We start from the raw sequence: 15,522 nt of genomic DNA, 5'->3' as shown, positions 1-15,522 counted from the left end.
GAGAGGAAAAGGAAGAGAGATTGCAGGTAAATAACATAAAGAACAGGAATTCTGAGTTTAGTCAGAGGCTGACCTGAACACTCAGACACAATACCACACACACCGTCGGTGTGTACGTTGCTGGCTAGCTTACAGCTAACTACAGTAGCGTTGTTTGGGGCGAATAAACGCAAATGACCCATCGGTCAAATTTGCGCAAATCATGCAATGTGAAAATTTGCAATTTTGTCTGAATGTACCCGTCAAACACCACACTTCCAGTTTTTTTACCTGGATTTTTTCTAAAGAAATTGTAGTCTCCAAGGCCAAGATGATATCCTCAGGGTTTACTACAAGTCCCTTCGGACCCACAGAACACAATGTGTGACTGTTTTCACCCCTGATGACGGCCAAACTTACCAATATGTGTAAAAAAAAAAAGTGCCCCTTTAAAGCAAATGAAACAAGACAAGTGCAAAGATGTAATTATCTGGACAAACATGCTACAAAGTTAATTTGGTTCACTCTGAAGGTTAGCAGTGTTTATGTGGTAAGGTGACTTTGTACCTCAGGAATATGTTCTTTTTTACTAAGCTCCAGCTTTGGATATGTTTCTATATTTAAGATAGCACTGTAAGAAGCCACTCCCTCTGCAGCTTTGAGGATCTCTGACTACCTCATTGGGTTAAAAATCACTCTAAGTTATTATCCAAGCTGTCATCATAGTTTTTTCCAACTGAACAACCACAGAAAATAAATTACTTTTTAATATGCTGCTGGTGCTTATTTTCTGTGTCTAAGATTTAGGTATGCATTTTCACCACTGCCTCCTCATCTCTTCCCCCATTCGAAGTTGAACATACGTAGAATGCCACAAGGCTCTTTAAGCTTTTTTTCTCTTTCTCCTCTCCTGCTGTCCTCCTCCCTTCATGGTGCACCAGTAATTGCTGGTGCGCCTTTGGACATAATAGGCTGGCCTTGCAATGGATATGCAGAACTGTTTCTCTTTCCTCCTCAGGGCCGGGTACAAATCGAAAACGGGGCCCTCTCTATAGCTGTGTTAAACCTGTCAGATTCCGGGATGTATCAGTGTGTGGCTGAAAACAAACATGGAATTATTTATTCCGGTGGCCAACTAATGGTGTTAGGTAAGATTGCATCCCTCCCTCTGCTTTTATCCTGCTTATCTGTCTGTGCGTTTGATCATCTCCTAAGATAAAAACCAGCAGCCTGCTATAGCTCTCCTCAGCAATCAGTCAGAAAACTCATTTGATGTCACTATGGGCTCTGTCTGCAAAAATATGAATCTGATGGAGTGTCTCATTTTACTTTTGGTCGTTTCATCATATTAGATTTAGATACTACAAATGCATTGAGCATGCTTTTTCATGTAGATGGGGTATTGATTTATTTGCAAAGCTTTGAAGACTTCCATCTGACTGGATCGATAAAAAAATTCAATTTGGTCTTGATACATGTGATGACACTTGAGGGTCCAAATGATGGCTGACAAAATGTGATGACGAGTGAGGACAACAGCTCGAAACTGCAAGTTGGAAGCCTTGTGAAGGTGGATTATGTGTGTAGTTCTGAAGGGTGGGGTGGCAGGTGGGTCTTTAGCTTTGAGTCAAATAGGCATTTCTGCTGAGTTCATGCTGAGATTTTGAGCTGTTCTCACTGAAAGCTGAAGGAGAGTCGATCTTCATATGGCACGGCTGATCTGCAAAGGTACAGTATGCCTTTATGTTTTAATCTCATGCCTTTCTCTGCTCCCCAACACGCAGCTTCACCTCCCAGTTTCTCCAAACGTCCATTAAGGGCCTTGCTAAAAGCTCGCTCAGGCAGCGAAGTCACTCTTGAATGCAAGCCTCAGGCCTCGCCCCCAGCAATTAGCCTGTGGAAGAAAGGGAGTGAGATCCTGCAGAGAAGCGAAAGGTAGGATAAAAGTCCAAGTGCATATTCCTAGCAGTTTGTATTCACATTCACTGAAAGCAAACTTGTTGGAATTATGTATTTCAGATTTGTGCAGATGCATAGAAAGAAAGGCTAATGAGGAGAGTAAGAGCAGGGCACCCACTAGGAAAATTGCACATGGCAAATATACTGCGTGCACCCTCATCTGCTAATAGCTTGGTGTGAGGGATAAATATGCCAGTTGGTCACATCAACACTGCATGCATGAAATGTTTAAGACGATAAAAGATTAGCAAATGAAGATAAAGTATTTCTACTTCTCGATAGAAAAAGTAAAAGTGAAGCGGTTGCACCTGTAATTATTCGAGGTAAAAGTGCTCCACTAAATCATGACATCCAAATAGAGTTTGATTCATGCAATCACCGAAGCTGCAAAGACAAAAGCCTCGTTGCAGATCTCACTATGGTGCCGGCAATGAGTAAACCTTAGGCATTACTTTAAGCAGTATAAAATGCTACTTAATTTAGTGTGTTGTACTCATCTGTCTGATTTCTTATTGAATACACCAAAAGCTGAATCTGAGCTACTGAAACGATTTCACACAATACCAAAAGAACAATTAAAAGATGTAGAAAACCAAAAGCATTTCAGATTCAAGAAATCACACGTTGAGCAATCCATCTGCAGACTTTTCATCATCAGAGATAGAAGAAAAGCGGTGACTAAACCCTCCTGTAAGCCAGCGCGCGCGCACACACACACACACACACACACACACACACACACACACACAAACGAACAAAAATAAATTAAATGCTAAACTTTGTGCTGTTTGAATCACTTCCATGCTTCTTATTCAAAAGGAGGTCTGAAAGAAAACAATAATTGTCAAAACAGCACTGAGGCTCCTCAGTTGGCTCCAGATGGGAAGCTGCATCTATACAGTAGCTGCATAAAAAAAAAAAAAATTCCCACGCTGACTAACATGTAGCATACTGTATATGAAGCCTACACAGTCTTTTAAGGTGCACAACACTGGGTGTGTGCAGTGACTGGATGGGAAATGTTTTCTCATACTGTATATGAAGTCAGGCTGTAACTTGGAGCAGTGTTTATGAAACCGTGTAGACATTTTCTCACTAAATACCAGTTAAAGTTGATTTCACCCGCATTATAAAAAAAACAGTTCACAAAACATATTTTCTTTCTGGTGTCTAGCCATGCAGTTAGTTTTAGCTTAATTTAACAGTTTTTATCCATCTCTGAAATATCGGTCTCTGTTTCTCTGAACAATCTACTGAAGACACTGTCTACAGTTTTCATCGGGAATATGTCTTTGGTTGATGGTAGCTCAAATAACAACTGTTTACAGTGAGGTCTGTGATTCATCCAGACATTGTTTCTGGAAATTGATGTTGAATTTTTTTCTATGTATTTTTTCAATTCTTTGAACACCCCATACACAATTCTATTCACCTTCATTGCATTGGGAGGCAGAACTCTCAGAAGAAGATATATATATATATATATATATATATATATATATATATATGTTCAAAACCTAGGGAAATAAAATAAAATAAATTCTAGATACCACACGGAGGTAAGTGTGAAGAAAAGTTTTTTTCTTTGATATTTTAAAGCAAGACTTTTAAACTTTTAAAAGAAAAAATAACATTCTTCCGCTTAAAAAGTGGAAAGTTTGCTTCATTAACAATAAAACACACCCTTGCTAAACTCATTACATTATAATATGATGTATATGGTATAATAATACAGCGTTTTGCTGCTTGTGCCTTACTTGGTCTTGTAAGACCAGTAGCTCATGGTGGCTAATGTAAGCAAAGTTTAGGTATGTTGCTACAGTATATAACTGACATTACTTAGTCAGTTTGACTTTATGGCTCTTGTCCATTTGAGCTACTAATAGGCTACAGTAGGTTTTAGCATTTAGCATTATCACATAATTCACACACATGGCCGAAGTAGCCGCTACTTAGCAAAAGTTACATAGTCTCGCTTTAGGTGAAACAACCCTTCAATGTACAGCAGTGTGATGCTGTTTTCAGAAGGTGGCTATTTCCAGGCAAAACATTACATTGCTATACTATTTATTGATGTTATATATCATTAGTTAATACAATGCATGGTATTTGTTATAATTCAATTCAACTTAATTAAAGTGTTTTTTCTTTTATCATTTTATTGAATGGTCCTGAGCACTTTTTGTTGGTTATTATAAACATTGCAGTGTACTATTTTGTGGGATAATACCTATGCGTGTATAGCACTGTATTCTATTTTATCATATCACACCACGATATATTGGGTTCCCAGCATTTCTTCACTGACCGTAGCAACATGCAGCCTGTGAAGCATATTTTATTTACTCATTGAGTTATTCCGTGTTGCTGTTTGTAAAATATGTTTTTTATTTAGTTATGTGTCCCAGAGTTTAGCCCTGAGTCAGGGTGGTGGGTCATCCTGCTTGCTGCTAACCTGCCTTAATAATTTCATTTTTCTGAGCTTTAGTGGAGAGCTGTAAAGTCATGAGGGTTGAAGTGCTTCTGAAGCTGTTTCAGTTTGACAAGAATACAGTTTGGTAGAAACAGAAACTACAGTAGACTTACTTGACTAAAATGAAAGAACTGTCACATGGGAAGATGTTGAATATCAGCGCAAAATAATGAAGACAGATTTAATTATGCTCCCCCCTCAGGATTACTTTGCTTCCCAATGGGACTTTAAAGATCGCCAATGTAACCAGACGGGATGCAGCCAGCTACACATGCGTTGCTAAGAATCAGTTTGGGACAGCAAGCACAACTGGGAGGCTGCTTGTCACCGGTGAGTCCTGCTTTTCTCCATCTCAACTCAATTAATTCTTCGTTACATCCTGCCTTCCTTTTTTTTAATGTTATTATGCTATGCTTGCGTTATGCTTTCCATTCAAGTAAGTTTACACGTATAACAACGACAGATTTGCCTCTCAAGATTGGTTGGAACTTTTGAAACAATGGGTTCTTGATTTCAAACAGAAGAAAACAAAAGCAGGTACTCATTTCTATCTGGCAACCATTGATTTGGACAGCTGAAATGAGAACTCTTGTTAGTAGAATTTATTAGCTTTAGCAAGCCTGATAACTAACATTGAATCAGCAAATGGTCGTCTTCCTTTCAGTTCCTCCAAAATAAAGGTCAACTATTTCTCGTCAATGTATGACTTGGAGAGAATACCCTCATTTATATTCATTAATTAATTGAAGTTATATTGCTTGTGTAACGGCAACAACCAAGTTTATTATCAAATTAATATGGCTGGCATACATAATGCAAAACAGCAGTTAAATAAGCAACAAAACATCATCCTTGATTTAGTTAAAGGTCATTATTTATGAATGCGGTGACATAACACGTACATGTAGTCCTCCAGTTTAATCTGTTGTGTGTGTAGCCACCTGACCTATTTTTCTCATTAGCTTCTATTCTTCAAACACACTGACAGCTGAACCATTTAATGTCATAGAATTTAATTACTGTGACCTTTCCTCAACATACTCAGAGGCCTCCAATCCACCACAGCCAGCAGCGGGAATGTGCTCCCATCTCTGTAATCCTGCTTTAAACATTTTCTTCCAAATTGATCCCAGAACATAAAGTGTGAACCTGGGATATCATTAAATGTTGGGAATGGAATTTAAGTGCTTATTAATATCAGGGAGAAGCACACATCCATGGGTAATTTAAATATGGTGACTTGATGTGGCCAAGAATTGCAGCAAGATGGCAGTTGCAGGTGTCAGGGTGGTGTTAAAGGTTCCCGTGGCAGCAATATTAACATGCGTACGCTGTTGTCTGGCCAGAGCCCACCAGGATCACCATGAGGCCTACTAACATGGAGATTATTGTTGGCGAGAGCATCGTGTTACCCTGCCAGATTGCCTGTGATCCAGCTCTGGATGTTTCTTTCTCGTGGGCATTCAACGGCCAGCTCATCGACTTCCAGCGAGACAGCGACCATTTTGAAAGAGTGGGCGGGGTGAGTCATCACAATCATTAAACTCAGCAACATTCTTGCTATTTTCGGGTTAATTGGGACATACTGTGCTGAGGTCTTCACCAATAATACCCAAGCAGAGAAATGCATGCCAAGACTCGTCCATTTAAAAGTTTCAGCGGTGGATGGAATTTAAAAAAGATAGAAACATCTATTAAGAATCAGTTACATTCTGTCTTTCATATGCGGTTAAAGCCTCAATGAATGGCGCTGTTAGGTCAGTAATTGGGATCCTTGCCTTTTGGATTGGCTGTATGAGCTGCCATGTGTTACACTTCTAAAGATATATTGGTGAAATGCCATTTCAGTCATACAGATGGTCTTCATTAATAAAGTTTTTATACTTTTCTCCCTTCAACTTCTAGTTCTCTTACCTGAAGGGAGAACAATTTTCTATAATCTCCCTGTGCCATAATTGAATTTGCATACCTATTTATGAATCTTGAGCCCCGAAATAATTAAGTAATGAGCTGGCTGGCATTCACCAAGGGCCGGCATGGCACCAGTGAATGTCCATTTGAAATCCTTATGCCCTGATGTAATAATAAGTGACAACCCTTTGTCGAATATTTGTTCCTTTTGATGAAGGGCAAAGTCAATTGTTCAGAGCGCATCAGTATGACATTACTTTACACACTTTTTACTTTTTATAGTGCAATTTGTCATCCAAGGTCAGCGGTCTGATCACTGCCATTTACGTGTTAAAGGTTCATATCTGAATGCCTTCACAGTGTTGTAGACATGCCAAATTCATATCTTCATGAATGTAAATGATGCAAATGGCAATTAATAATGACATTGAACTGGGCATAGGAATATAATGAGATATAGCTTTCACAGAATCTGTTTTCCCTCTCCAGAGAGATTACCACCCCCCCTGCTCAACAGCTTCCGATGAATTCATCAACATAATTAAAGCAAATTTGCCTCATCACTTCCTTCCTGCCAAAGCAGGACACCTTGCTTGCGAGCACAAGCTCCCAGGTTGTCCAGGTGGCGGCTGACATTAGAGAGAGAATCAGACATGGCAGAGCAGCACGTAAAAACTGTCAGGCGAAAGGGGAGTAGATGAAAGGAAGGGGTAAAAGCGAAAGAGAGCAGGAGAGGTCTCTTTAGCCCGTGGCCGCATAGAAGTGCCATTCGGCTCAGCTCTGCTCTGTCAGGTGCTTTAAGAGAGGTGGAGATCCACGGGCGTTCCTGCCCAGTTGCTGCAGAGGGGAGCTATGATGAAATCTGCTATGACTGCAGCAAGTCTTACTTGGCGCGCCCCCAGGTGACTCGTTTCCAAAGCAACACACTACTTTTCACAAGCTGACATGCTTTGTGACAGACCACTTCAAGAGGTGACTTTCAGAAGGTTGATTCCCAGGCACAATCAAAATGAGAACAGAACAATAGTGCCTGGATAAAATTGTTATTACAACATTAGAAATGACTTTTTACCTTGGCATTTATAAGTTCCTTTTAAGTTTTAGGGATAAGTTTAGTGATATTCTGTATTTTGTTTTTGTCAATGAATACCACCAGAAGACCAAAAATGAATGGATCCTACCAAACGGCCCTTTACACTGTGCAATAACAGCATTCTTACAGGTTCAGTGCATGTCACAGTATGCAAGATGGGTCTTGTAATATCTATTGTTTAGACATGCCAATTGTGTGAGAAATGTCTGATGAATTGTAGTCTATATCCTTGACGTTCCACTTCTGCCAGATGCATGTATTTTCCGTTTCCCTCCACTTTCTTTGTGTTGGAATTTTAAATTTGCTGTATATATGAGGACTATTGTTAACTGCTCCTCAGATGTCTGCCTGGTAATTTAAGACAGCTAGCTAGACTATCTGTCCAATCTGAGTTTTCTCTTGCACGACTATTTTGCAGCGGCTCGGTGCGATTGTGATTGGTTTAAAGAAATGCTAATAAACCAGAGTATGTTTTTCTCCCATCCCAGAATGCTATGTGGAGTAGCCAGGCTTTCCTCCGCTTCGCAGCATGTGGATGGTCTGGCATAGCGAGACTATATTAATTGTAACGTTATAATGTCTCATGTTTTGAAAATGCTATGTGCATACTTTATTAAACTATAAACTTTGTTTAAAAATTGTGCTTACCGTATACTGTATATGCCAATGTAGTGTGTAAATGTGTCCATGGGCAATATCGTGTTGGCCAACATATTCTGTTTCATTTATTGCTGCATTCTGATTTGTAGAATTGGGTCGTTGTAACAATTACATGCTGAGTTTTTCGGTTTTAGATTTTCCGCAAGCTGTCTTTGGTAGCCAAAGCTCAAAACTAGCCATAAGTGGACATGTCTCACAGTGGGATTTACTGTAGGACCACCACTTTGGATTGCAAAGCAAATATTTTGCCACGTTTCTCTCACAATTGTCAACTTTTGTCTGGGACAACCCAAAATTGCACAGTGTAGAGGGGTCGTGACAAGTATTGTTTTTGAATCCAAAGCCTGATATTGCTTATTTGTCTGTGCTGTTGAGCTCCTTTGTTGTCCAAAAACACACTGGATGACATGTTCCTTCATTACCATAAACATAGGCCCTGTAGTGAGTCAATACCACACCATCCTGCTGCTGTAGATACTAGAGTAAACACGAGATCACTAAATGTGAATTAATCCACGTCTGAAAATAGTGGATTAATTCATTTACAAATATAAGAAATTAACCATTTATTCCTGAGTAACGTTTGCTAAACAGCTGTTATAGGAGATTATTCAGCCTTTTTATTTTTTTAAATAAACTTTATAGGCTACAGTGTTTTTTATTTGTTTTTAAAAATGTACATTTCTGTCTTCAGTTGGAACGAGATCAACCCGTTCTAACTCCCAACTCGTAAAATACCAACGCTTGGTCAGAAACTGACGCAAAAATCCCCCTTTAGCGACTGTTTGGGACGCACTGGGCAGACAAGAAAAACACCAGCCTTGTCCTTCAATTTCCTTCATGGAGGCACAAATCATACAACTGTTATAGGCTGCATATACAAATGAGAAGGATAACAATATTTGTTGTGATGTTATTTTGTGTTCCCTCCCCCAGATGCATCCAGCTTATGTAAAATAATATTTGCTCTTTACACTGGGAGTTATACTCATATCTTGCTTGAGCTTATGTAATTACAAAATAATTAGGATTGTCTTGCCAATTAACTAAACTATGTTTGTTCTGTGTGTCCTGTGTATAGCTGGTAGCTGTTTAGTAGGGGGTTGGGGGGCTGGTTGGTTGGGTAGCGGCTGAAGAACAGCCAAAACCATTATTTGTGCAGAGTACATCTGCCATATCTGTTGTTAGTGTTTAAAAAGATGCAAAATCTGTGGCCTGGAGACGATGTGATTGTGCAAAGCATTATAAATGTTTCAAACATCCTAGAGCCATAAGCTGAGTGAGGAAACAACACTGCATCTCTTTACTTAACGTATTTTTTTCAACAATCATATTCCCTTCTAGAGTATATCAGGGGATCTGATGATTCGTAACATCCAGCTGAACCATGGAGGGAAATATGTCTGCGTTATTGACACTGATGTGGAGAGCCTATCCACCTCTGCCATCTTGGTTGTCAAAGGTAAGAGAACCAATTGATTTCAAGAGCTTGTTTTCATATGCTAGTGTATGAATAGTCTAGTATATTTACTGGACAATAATGTGGCATTAAAGCATCTGTATTATTATTAAAGTATTCAAAGAGAAAGAAGTTTGAGGCTTCCTGTAAATATACAGTGCAGCAGATGGATGAATGCTACCTCAGTCAGAGTTATGCCAGCTTCTGTTTACATGTGTGTGTGTGTGTGTGTGTGTGTGTGTGTGTGTGTGTGTGTGTGTGTGTGTGTGTGTGATGCTGAAATTTTAGAAAAGGCAGGCACACTGACGTGTGACTAGCTTTGTTGATATGTGCTCGGGTGTATCTGGCTCACTGTGCGGGCTTATCTCTGGTGATTTACATTGGTATTCATGCCCTTAACAAACTGTAATAGCAGTCCCAGGTGCTTTGAGAAGGCAATGTTTATCACAGAAAATGACTATAATTGGCTCATTTACACATGGGCAAAATATCATGGAAAGCATTTAAATAATTGAGCAGTCGAGCAAACAGCTATATGGTAAAGCCAGAGCGTGTAATAGTCACAGACACTCGCTTCTCTCTTCCTCTCTGTGTAATAACTCTTTCTCCCATCTAGCCCCTCTTTCCTTTCTCATAAATGATCACATCCAGTGTCTCTTTCCACTGCTGTTGATCCCATGTTCAGTAATCACTTTGTAGCCATGCACATCCCTGCAAGTCCCTGCATGCACACACCAAGGATGTTGCCCTTAATTGGAGGGAGCACGATGGTTTTATAAGTAACAAGGTGCTGAAGTCTTAATGAGTTTGATGAGGGGAGCCTTCTTGGAATGGGTGATAACCTGAGGTTCACCCTCCTAAATCACCCTTGATTTAGGTCCGCCAGGTCCTCCGGATAAGGTAGCAGTGGAAGAAATCACAGACAGCACGGCCCAGGTTTCCTGGACTCCCGGAAGGGACAATGGCAGCCCCATCACTGGCTACATCATCCAGGCCCGCACGCCCTTTACTGTGGGCTGGCAGGCTGTTGACACAGGTACCATGAAGCACTCCTCCTATCCCCGTGTAGTATCTATCTGAGTTCTAATGTTGTTTTTTATTTATCATTCAATTTGAGTCCAGTAGTGTGACAGTCTGATTTTCAAAAGAACTAATTTCCACTTTGCAGTGCCAGAGGTTGTCAACGGTAACATGCTGACAGCTACAGTCGTTGCTCTGAACGCATGGGTGGAGTATGAGTTTAGGGTGGTGGCCCGCAATACCGTAGGCCTGGGAGAGCCCAGTCCAGCCTCGGCCAAGACCAGGACAGAGGATGCCAGTATGTGAAACTAAACACTTTACTGCTCACACACATACACATCGACAATAGTGTTGAATGATTTGCAGTGATTGGAATTTAAATTATTAATTACCGGGAACATCACACTTTTCCCGGGATTTCTTGCCATAAATACAATTATGTTACCAGTACTGTGGTAAATTACTTATGAAAAATAATAATCTGAGGTTTTATGATTTATAATCGTAAATTAGAGCAACAATTCCTTTATCTTTGACGTGGAATAAACACTTCAGAATCGTCCGCTTGTCTGCTGGAAATAAAAGTGTCCTGACAGCTGCGATGGATGTTACAAATGGTTTTACTAGATGAATTTGGAATCTAATTGTAATGGTTAGCTGCTATGGTGTTTAGAGAAACACTGTAGGTAAATTAACGTTAGATACTGACCGATGCTTGTATTGCATTGACAGGAGATATAAATGATTAATGAAGTTGGAGATGTTTTCAAAACCCTGCATTATGTTCAGTGTGAACAACATAATCGGTAAGACTGCATATTAATTAACATTTAAAGCTTGGGGTTTAGTGGTCTTGCCCAAGGACACTTTGACATGTGGACAGGAGGAGCCAGCAATCAAACCACCAACCCTGTGATTAGTGGATGAACTAAGCGACAGCCACAGCGCGCCTTAGCGTGAGAGCATAAGACAGAGTTTGAAAACATGAGCGTTGTCAGCCCTGGAAGGACTAAATAATATCCAGGTGTTTTTCCCAGAAAACGGGAGCAGAGTCTGGCTAGAAGTCCAATGAAGTATATACCTGGATCTCCGTTCCCAACATTCAACCCTAATAGACAACCATACATGGGCATCAAATATTATTGCTGCATCAACCATTTGCTGATATGACACCTTAAATGCAATGCTCCACTTACTATAGGATACTATAAGGATGTGCACGAGTGCTCCTCCACCTACACTATCAGCTTTGCCATCACACTGCAGTGCACAAACAGAGTGGGAATAGGAAGGAAGTGGGTTGAGTTGAGTGTCATTTGCAAAATACTACAGATCTTGGCTTTGGTGTTTATGCACGGTGACATTTGGGCAATGTCAGTAATTCATTACTCTCTGGAATGTTTGTGTTTTCACAGAGTGAGGGATTTGTGGACTGTAAAATAGAAGACAGTATCTGGAGCAGGCAGCCTCGTCATGAGGCTACAAGTATAGTTGAGGCTTGTCGTTGAGATTTGTAAACTGCGTTCTAATTGCTCCCCTCTGGGCTTTACCTCTCAGTTCCTGATACAGCTCCCACTGATGTCGGAGGTGGAGGCGGCACAAAGTCTGAATTGGTGATAACATGGGAGGTAAGTCATCTGTCACATTTTACTGTTCTCTCCATTGCCGAGTAATGGTTTTTCTTAATTGTGCAGAATTGAACGGAGCCATTTTATGGCCCACATTAGAGTGAGACACCTCTCCTACGGGCTCAGCCTCCGAGTGCCATTTCTCCCTCCAAATGCGGGGACAGAGAGCACTACCTCTGAAGAGCTTTGCACTTTAGCCACAATTACATAGCCATGCAGGAGGAAAAGATAAGGCTTAAGGTCACTGTTCTGGGTGGTAACGGCAAAGAAAGGGGCTGTGTCTAATCACAGACGTCCTTGTCGAGGTACAGCGCGAGACGGGCCTGTCTGTTTCTTTGTCTGTATGCGTTTTAATATCACTATAGTTTTGTGTTTTGCTCCCAGCCTGTTCCCGAGGAACTGCAGAACGGAGAGGGCTTTGGCTACATCATCGCCTTCAGGCCTGTGGGCACGGTCACGTGGACACGAGCGGTTATCTCCACACCGGGCGTGGCACGTTACGTCTTCCGCAATGACACCATCCCACCCTTCTCGCCTTTCGACGTAAAAGTGGGGGCATACAACAACCGAGGGGAGGGGCCCTTCAGCTCTATTGCCACCGTGTATTCAGCAGAGGAAGGTACGTTCAGATTGCACAGCCCTGCAGCAAAGAGTGATGCTTAAATAAGCTATAATCTCTCTCCTTACGACCTTGAATAGTAATGATGAAATGATAATTTTTTTCCAGTGCTATTATTTCCCTCCCCTCTCAAGCTAGGAATGTCAACTTGATATTAGTTATCGTGCTGGTAGATTACAGGAAATCCTAGCAGGCACTTACCACACCATGCTGTCAGGGAGGTATTCTGTTAATTGAATTTGCTGGGCAGATAGTCTTCGCTTATGTCAGTCACAGATCCCGTTAAAAGAGAGTGGGGAAATAGCTTTTTAGTGGAACTACAGGTATATTCTGTGTCTTTAATCTTATAGCTATTAGTGTGTGTGATGGTGTTGGATGAGTCTCTGGGATTCTCACCAGCGCTCTATTTTCTGCAGTCCCTGGTGTGGCTCCTAAGAGGGTTAGGACTAGAAGTATGTCTGCAGTGCAAATTGAAGTGATCTGGGAAGCTCTCCCTGCCATCCCTGAAAGAGTGCTTGGATATGAGGTATGTGAGGAATCAGTGCAAAATCATTCTTTTCTTTCTTTTTTTCTTAAATAACATGATATATGAGCTTTTCCCTATGGCTTGTTTATCTGATCATAACATTCCTTTCATTGTTCTTAATTTATTTTTATTTTTTTCATTTCTTTTTACTTGTAATATTCCACTATATATTCATATGCATTTCTGCAAGGATTTTTTTTTAAGTATAATAATATCATGAAATGACCCCCAACACTTTGGTGCACCAACAGCAAACCAACGAGATTAAAATAAAATCCCTTATCCTTTCAAGAATGCAAAGAGGGCTTTGCTGTTTTCTTTTCCTCCCCGATGCTCTTTCAATATCTGTCACCTCTGGCCCTCAGCACAAAGCTCTTCAGTTGCCATGGTGGTGGCCACATTGTCCTTTTGGAACAGAGCTCAATTCTCCAAACGCTGTCCTGAAGTGGATTTAAGCTGCTGAATCTCAATAGGCCACCGACAGTATGGATCCGGAGCGGTGGAGTGCACATATATGGGGTTCAGCCTTTAATAAGACGTTGTTATTATTGCAAATCCAATCCAGTTTCAGTTTAATGTAATCAATATTAATATTACTGCTTCAAAGATTGATGTACTTACTGTAAACTGAACCCTGCTGCTAATCATACACAACTTTAATTGATAAAAAAAAAAATTGAAATACAATAATATAACGCGATGGAATAGCAGGAGTATTCCTGTGGGCAGACATTTCAATTTAATTATTTATTGACTTAACTCTTATGTCACTTAATACCAGACACATGAATATTGCAGATGATCTAAAGCAAATGAGTCTGTTTGCTTTATCAAATATCACTTCAACTGCATACTTAATTAGAGGCTAATAGCCTGAAGAAAATCAAACTCAACAGAGCACAGGATCCTGTTTTGCTGTATAAAGTGGTGATTTACATATAAAGCATTTTTAAATATTTATCCAGATTTATCCAAAACCTCTTCACTTCTAATATCCAGTTTCCTCAGACAAAAGTAAGATGGACAGAACAGGCATTAATCATGAAATTTGTTTCCTGGGTCAGTTATCATATGACCTACTAACGCCCTGTTTATATGGCCTGGTTGGTTGAGAGTATGTGCATCAGTTATTGAGACTCCACTAGTGAAAAATGTATTACCTGTCATCGCTCCCTCCCTTCCCTTCTGTAATACACCCATCATTTCAGATTTCATGATGGCATATGAATTTCAATAATGCAGCGCAATGCACCACAAAAATCTGTCCGTTTGTGCCCATGATTGTGACTATGATTTATTTTATTTTTTTCCCTAACAGGTCATGTACTGGGAAGACGACACCAAGCCTGACACTGTTGGCAAAGTGCGCATATCTGGAAACTACACGATGGTTAACATCACAGGGCTGAAAGCGAACACAGTGTACTACCTCTGTGTGGCCGCATTCAATACGGCTGGCCCCGGGCCACAGTCGGCGCCCATCAACACCACCACAAAGAAACCACGTGAGTCCGTCCCAGAGAGGCATTGAAATTATTTACAAATGGTCTTTGTTCATGAACCATGTCAGCCCCTCTCAGATGACGTCGTACTGTCCTCAACATGACAGGCGTAGCACTTCTTCTGCTTTGTTGGTTGTGCTCATAAAATTCAATGTGACAAGGGAACTTTCCATATACATTGGGGGAAAAAAAGAAAGAAAAAAAATGCAATCAATTGTTTGAGTGGAACATAGCTACAGTGACAATTTAGGTATTCTAAATGGACAAGGGATGTTAAAGCTAATCTACTCCACTCCTGTGCAAACTAGATTTTTGAAATTTGGGGATTTAAGCCATTTAGACATTCTGCAAAATGTGTGAAAAAGTAACCATTTAATGCATTTGTTTCATGACACCAGTATAGTAAAGAAAATAGGATAGAAAAAAGTGAGAATTTTATGGTGGCCCATACCCATAATTCACCAAATTCTATGGTGAAAGTTCAATGTACTGCAACACAAGTAAACACAAGCAAATGAAGACACCATCTTCACCAATTTAACACAACACAACCAAATAATGAAACGCTGAAAACTTGCTGCATTTTTATGTATTTGGTTGTGTTTTCTCACTTTGCCATCCTTGTTCCTGGATGCTGCGCATGTTGTCAATTTACTTTTGTCTATTTGCATGTGTTTTCTAAGTTGCAGTGTG

The 15,522-nt window shown here is 40.3% G+C and overlaps 1 protein-coding gene across 2 annotated transcripts in view; it reads left to right on the top strand.

Annotated features, from left to right (window-relative positions):
- Positions 1–15,522, top strand: part of cntn3b (contactin 3b) — a 50,383-nt gene that overhangs the window by 31,146 nt on the left and 3,715 nt on the right. For both annotated transcript variants that reach the window (XM_031280511.2, XM_031280512.2), the window contains 11 exons: positions 998–1,127; positions 1,764–1,914; positions 4,614–4,741; positions 5,758–5,933; positions 9,420–9,537; positions 10,412–10,570; positions 10,703–10,852; positions 12,112–12,182; positions 12,567–12,801; positions 13,218–13,327; positions 14,646–14,832. In XM_031280511.2, the coding sequence (XP_031136371.1) occupies positions 998–1,127; positions 1,764–1,914; positions 4,614–4,741; positions 5,758–5,933; positions 9,420–9,537; positions 10,412–10,570; positions 10,703–10,852; positions 12,112–12,182; positions 12,567–12,801; positions 13,218–13,327; positions 14,646–14,832 (1,615 nt within the window). The remainder of the gene's footprint in view (positions 1–997; positions 1,128–1,763; positions 1,915–4,613; positions 4,742–5,757; positions 5,934–9,419; positions 9,538–10,411; positions 10,571–10,702; positions 10,853–12,111; positions 12,183–12,566; positions 12,802–13,217; positions 13,328–14,645; positions 14,833–15,522) is intronic.

The sequence above is a fragment of the Sander lucioperca genome, chromosome 6 (assembly GCF_008315115.2).
Source record: "Sander lucioperca isolate FBNREF2018 chromosome 6, SLUC_FBN_1.2, whole genome shotgun sequence".
Classification (NCBI taxonomy): Eukaryota; Metazoa; Chordata; class Actinopteri; order Perciformes; family Percidae; genus Sander; species Sander lucioperca.
This window is presented reverse-complemented; position numbering and strand designations above follow the sequence as displayed.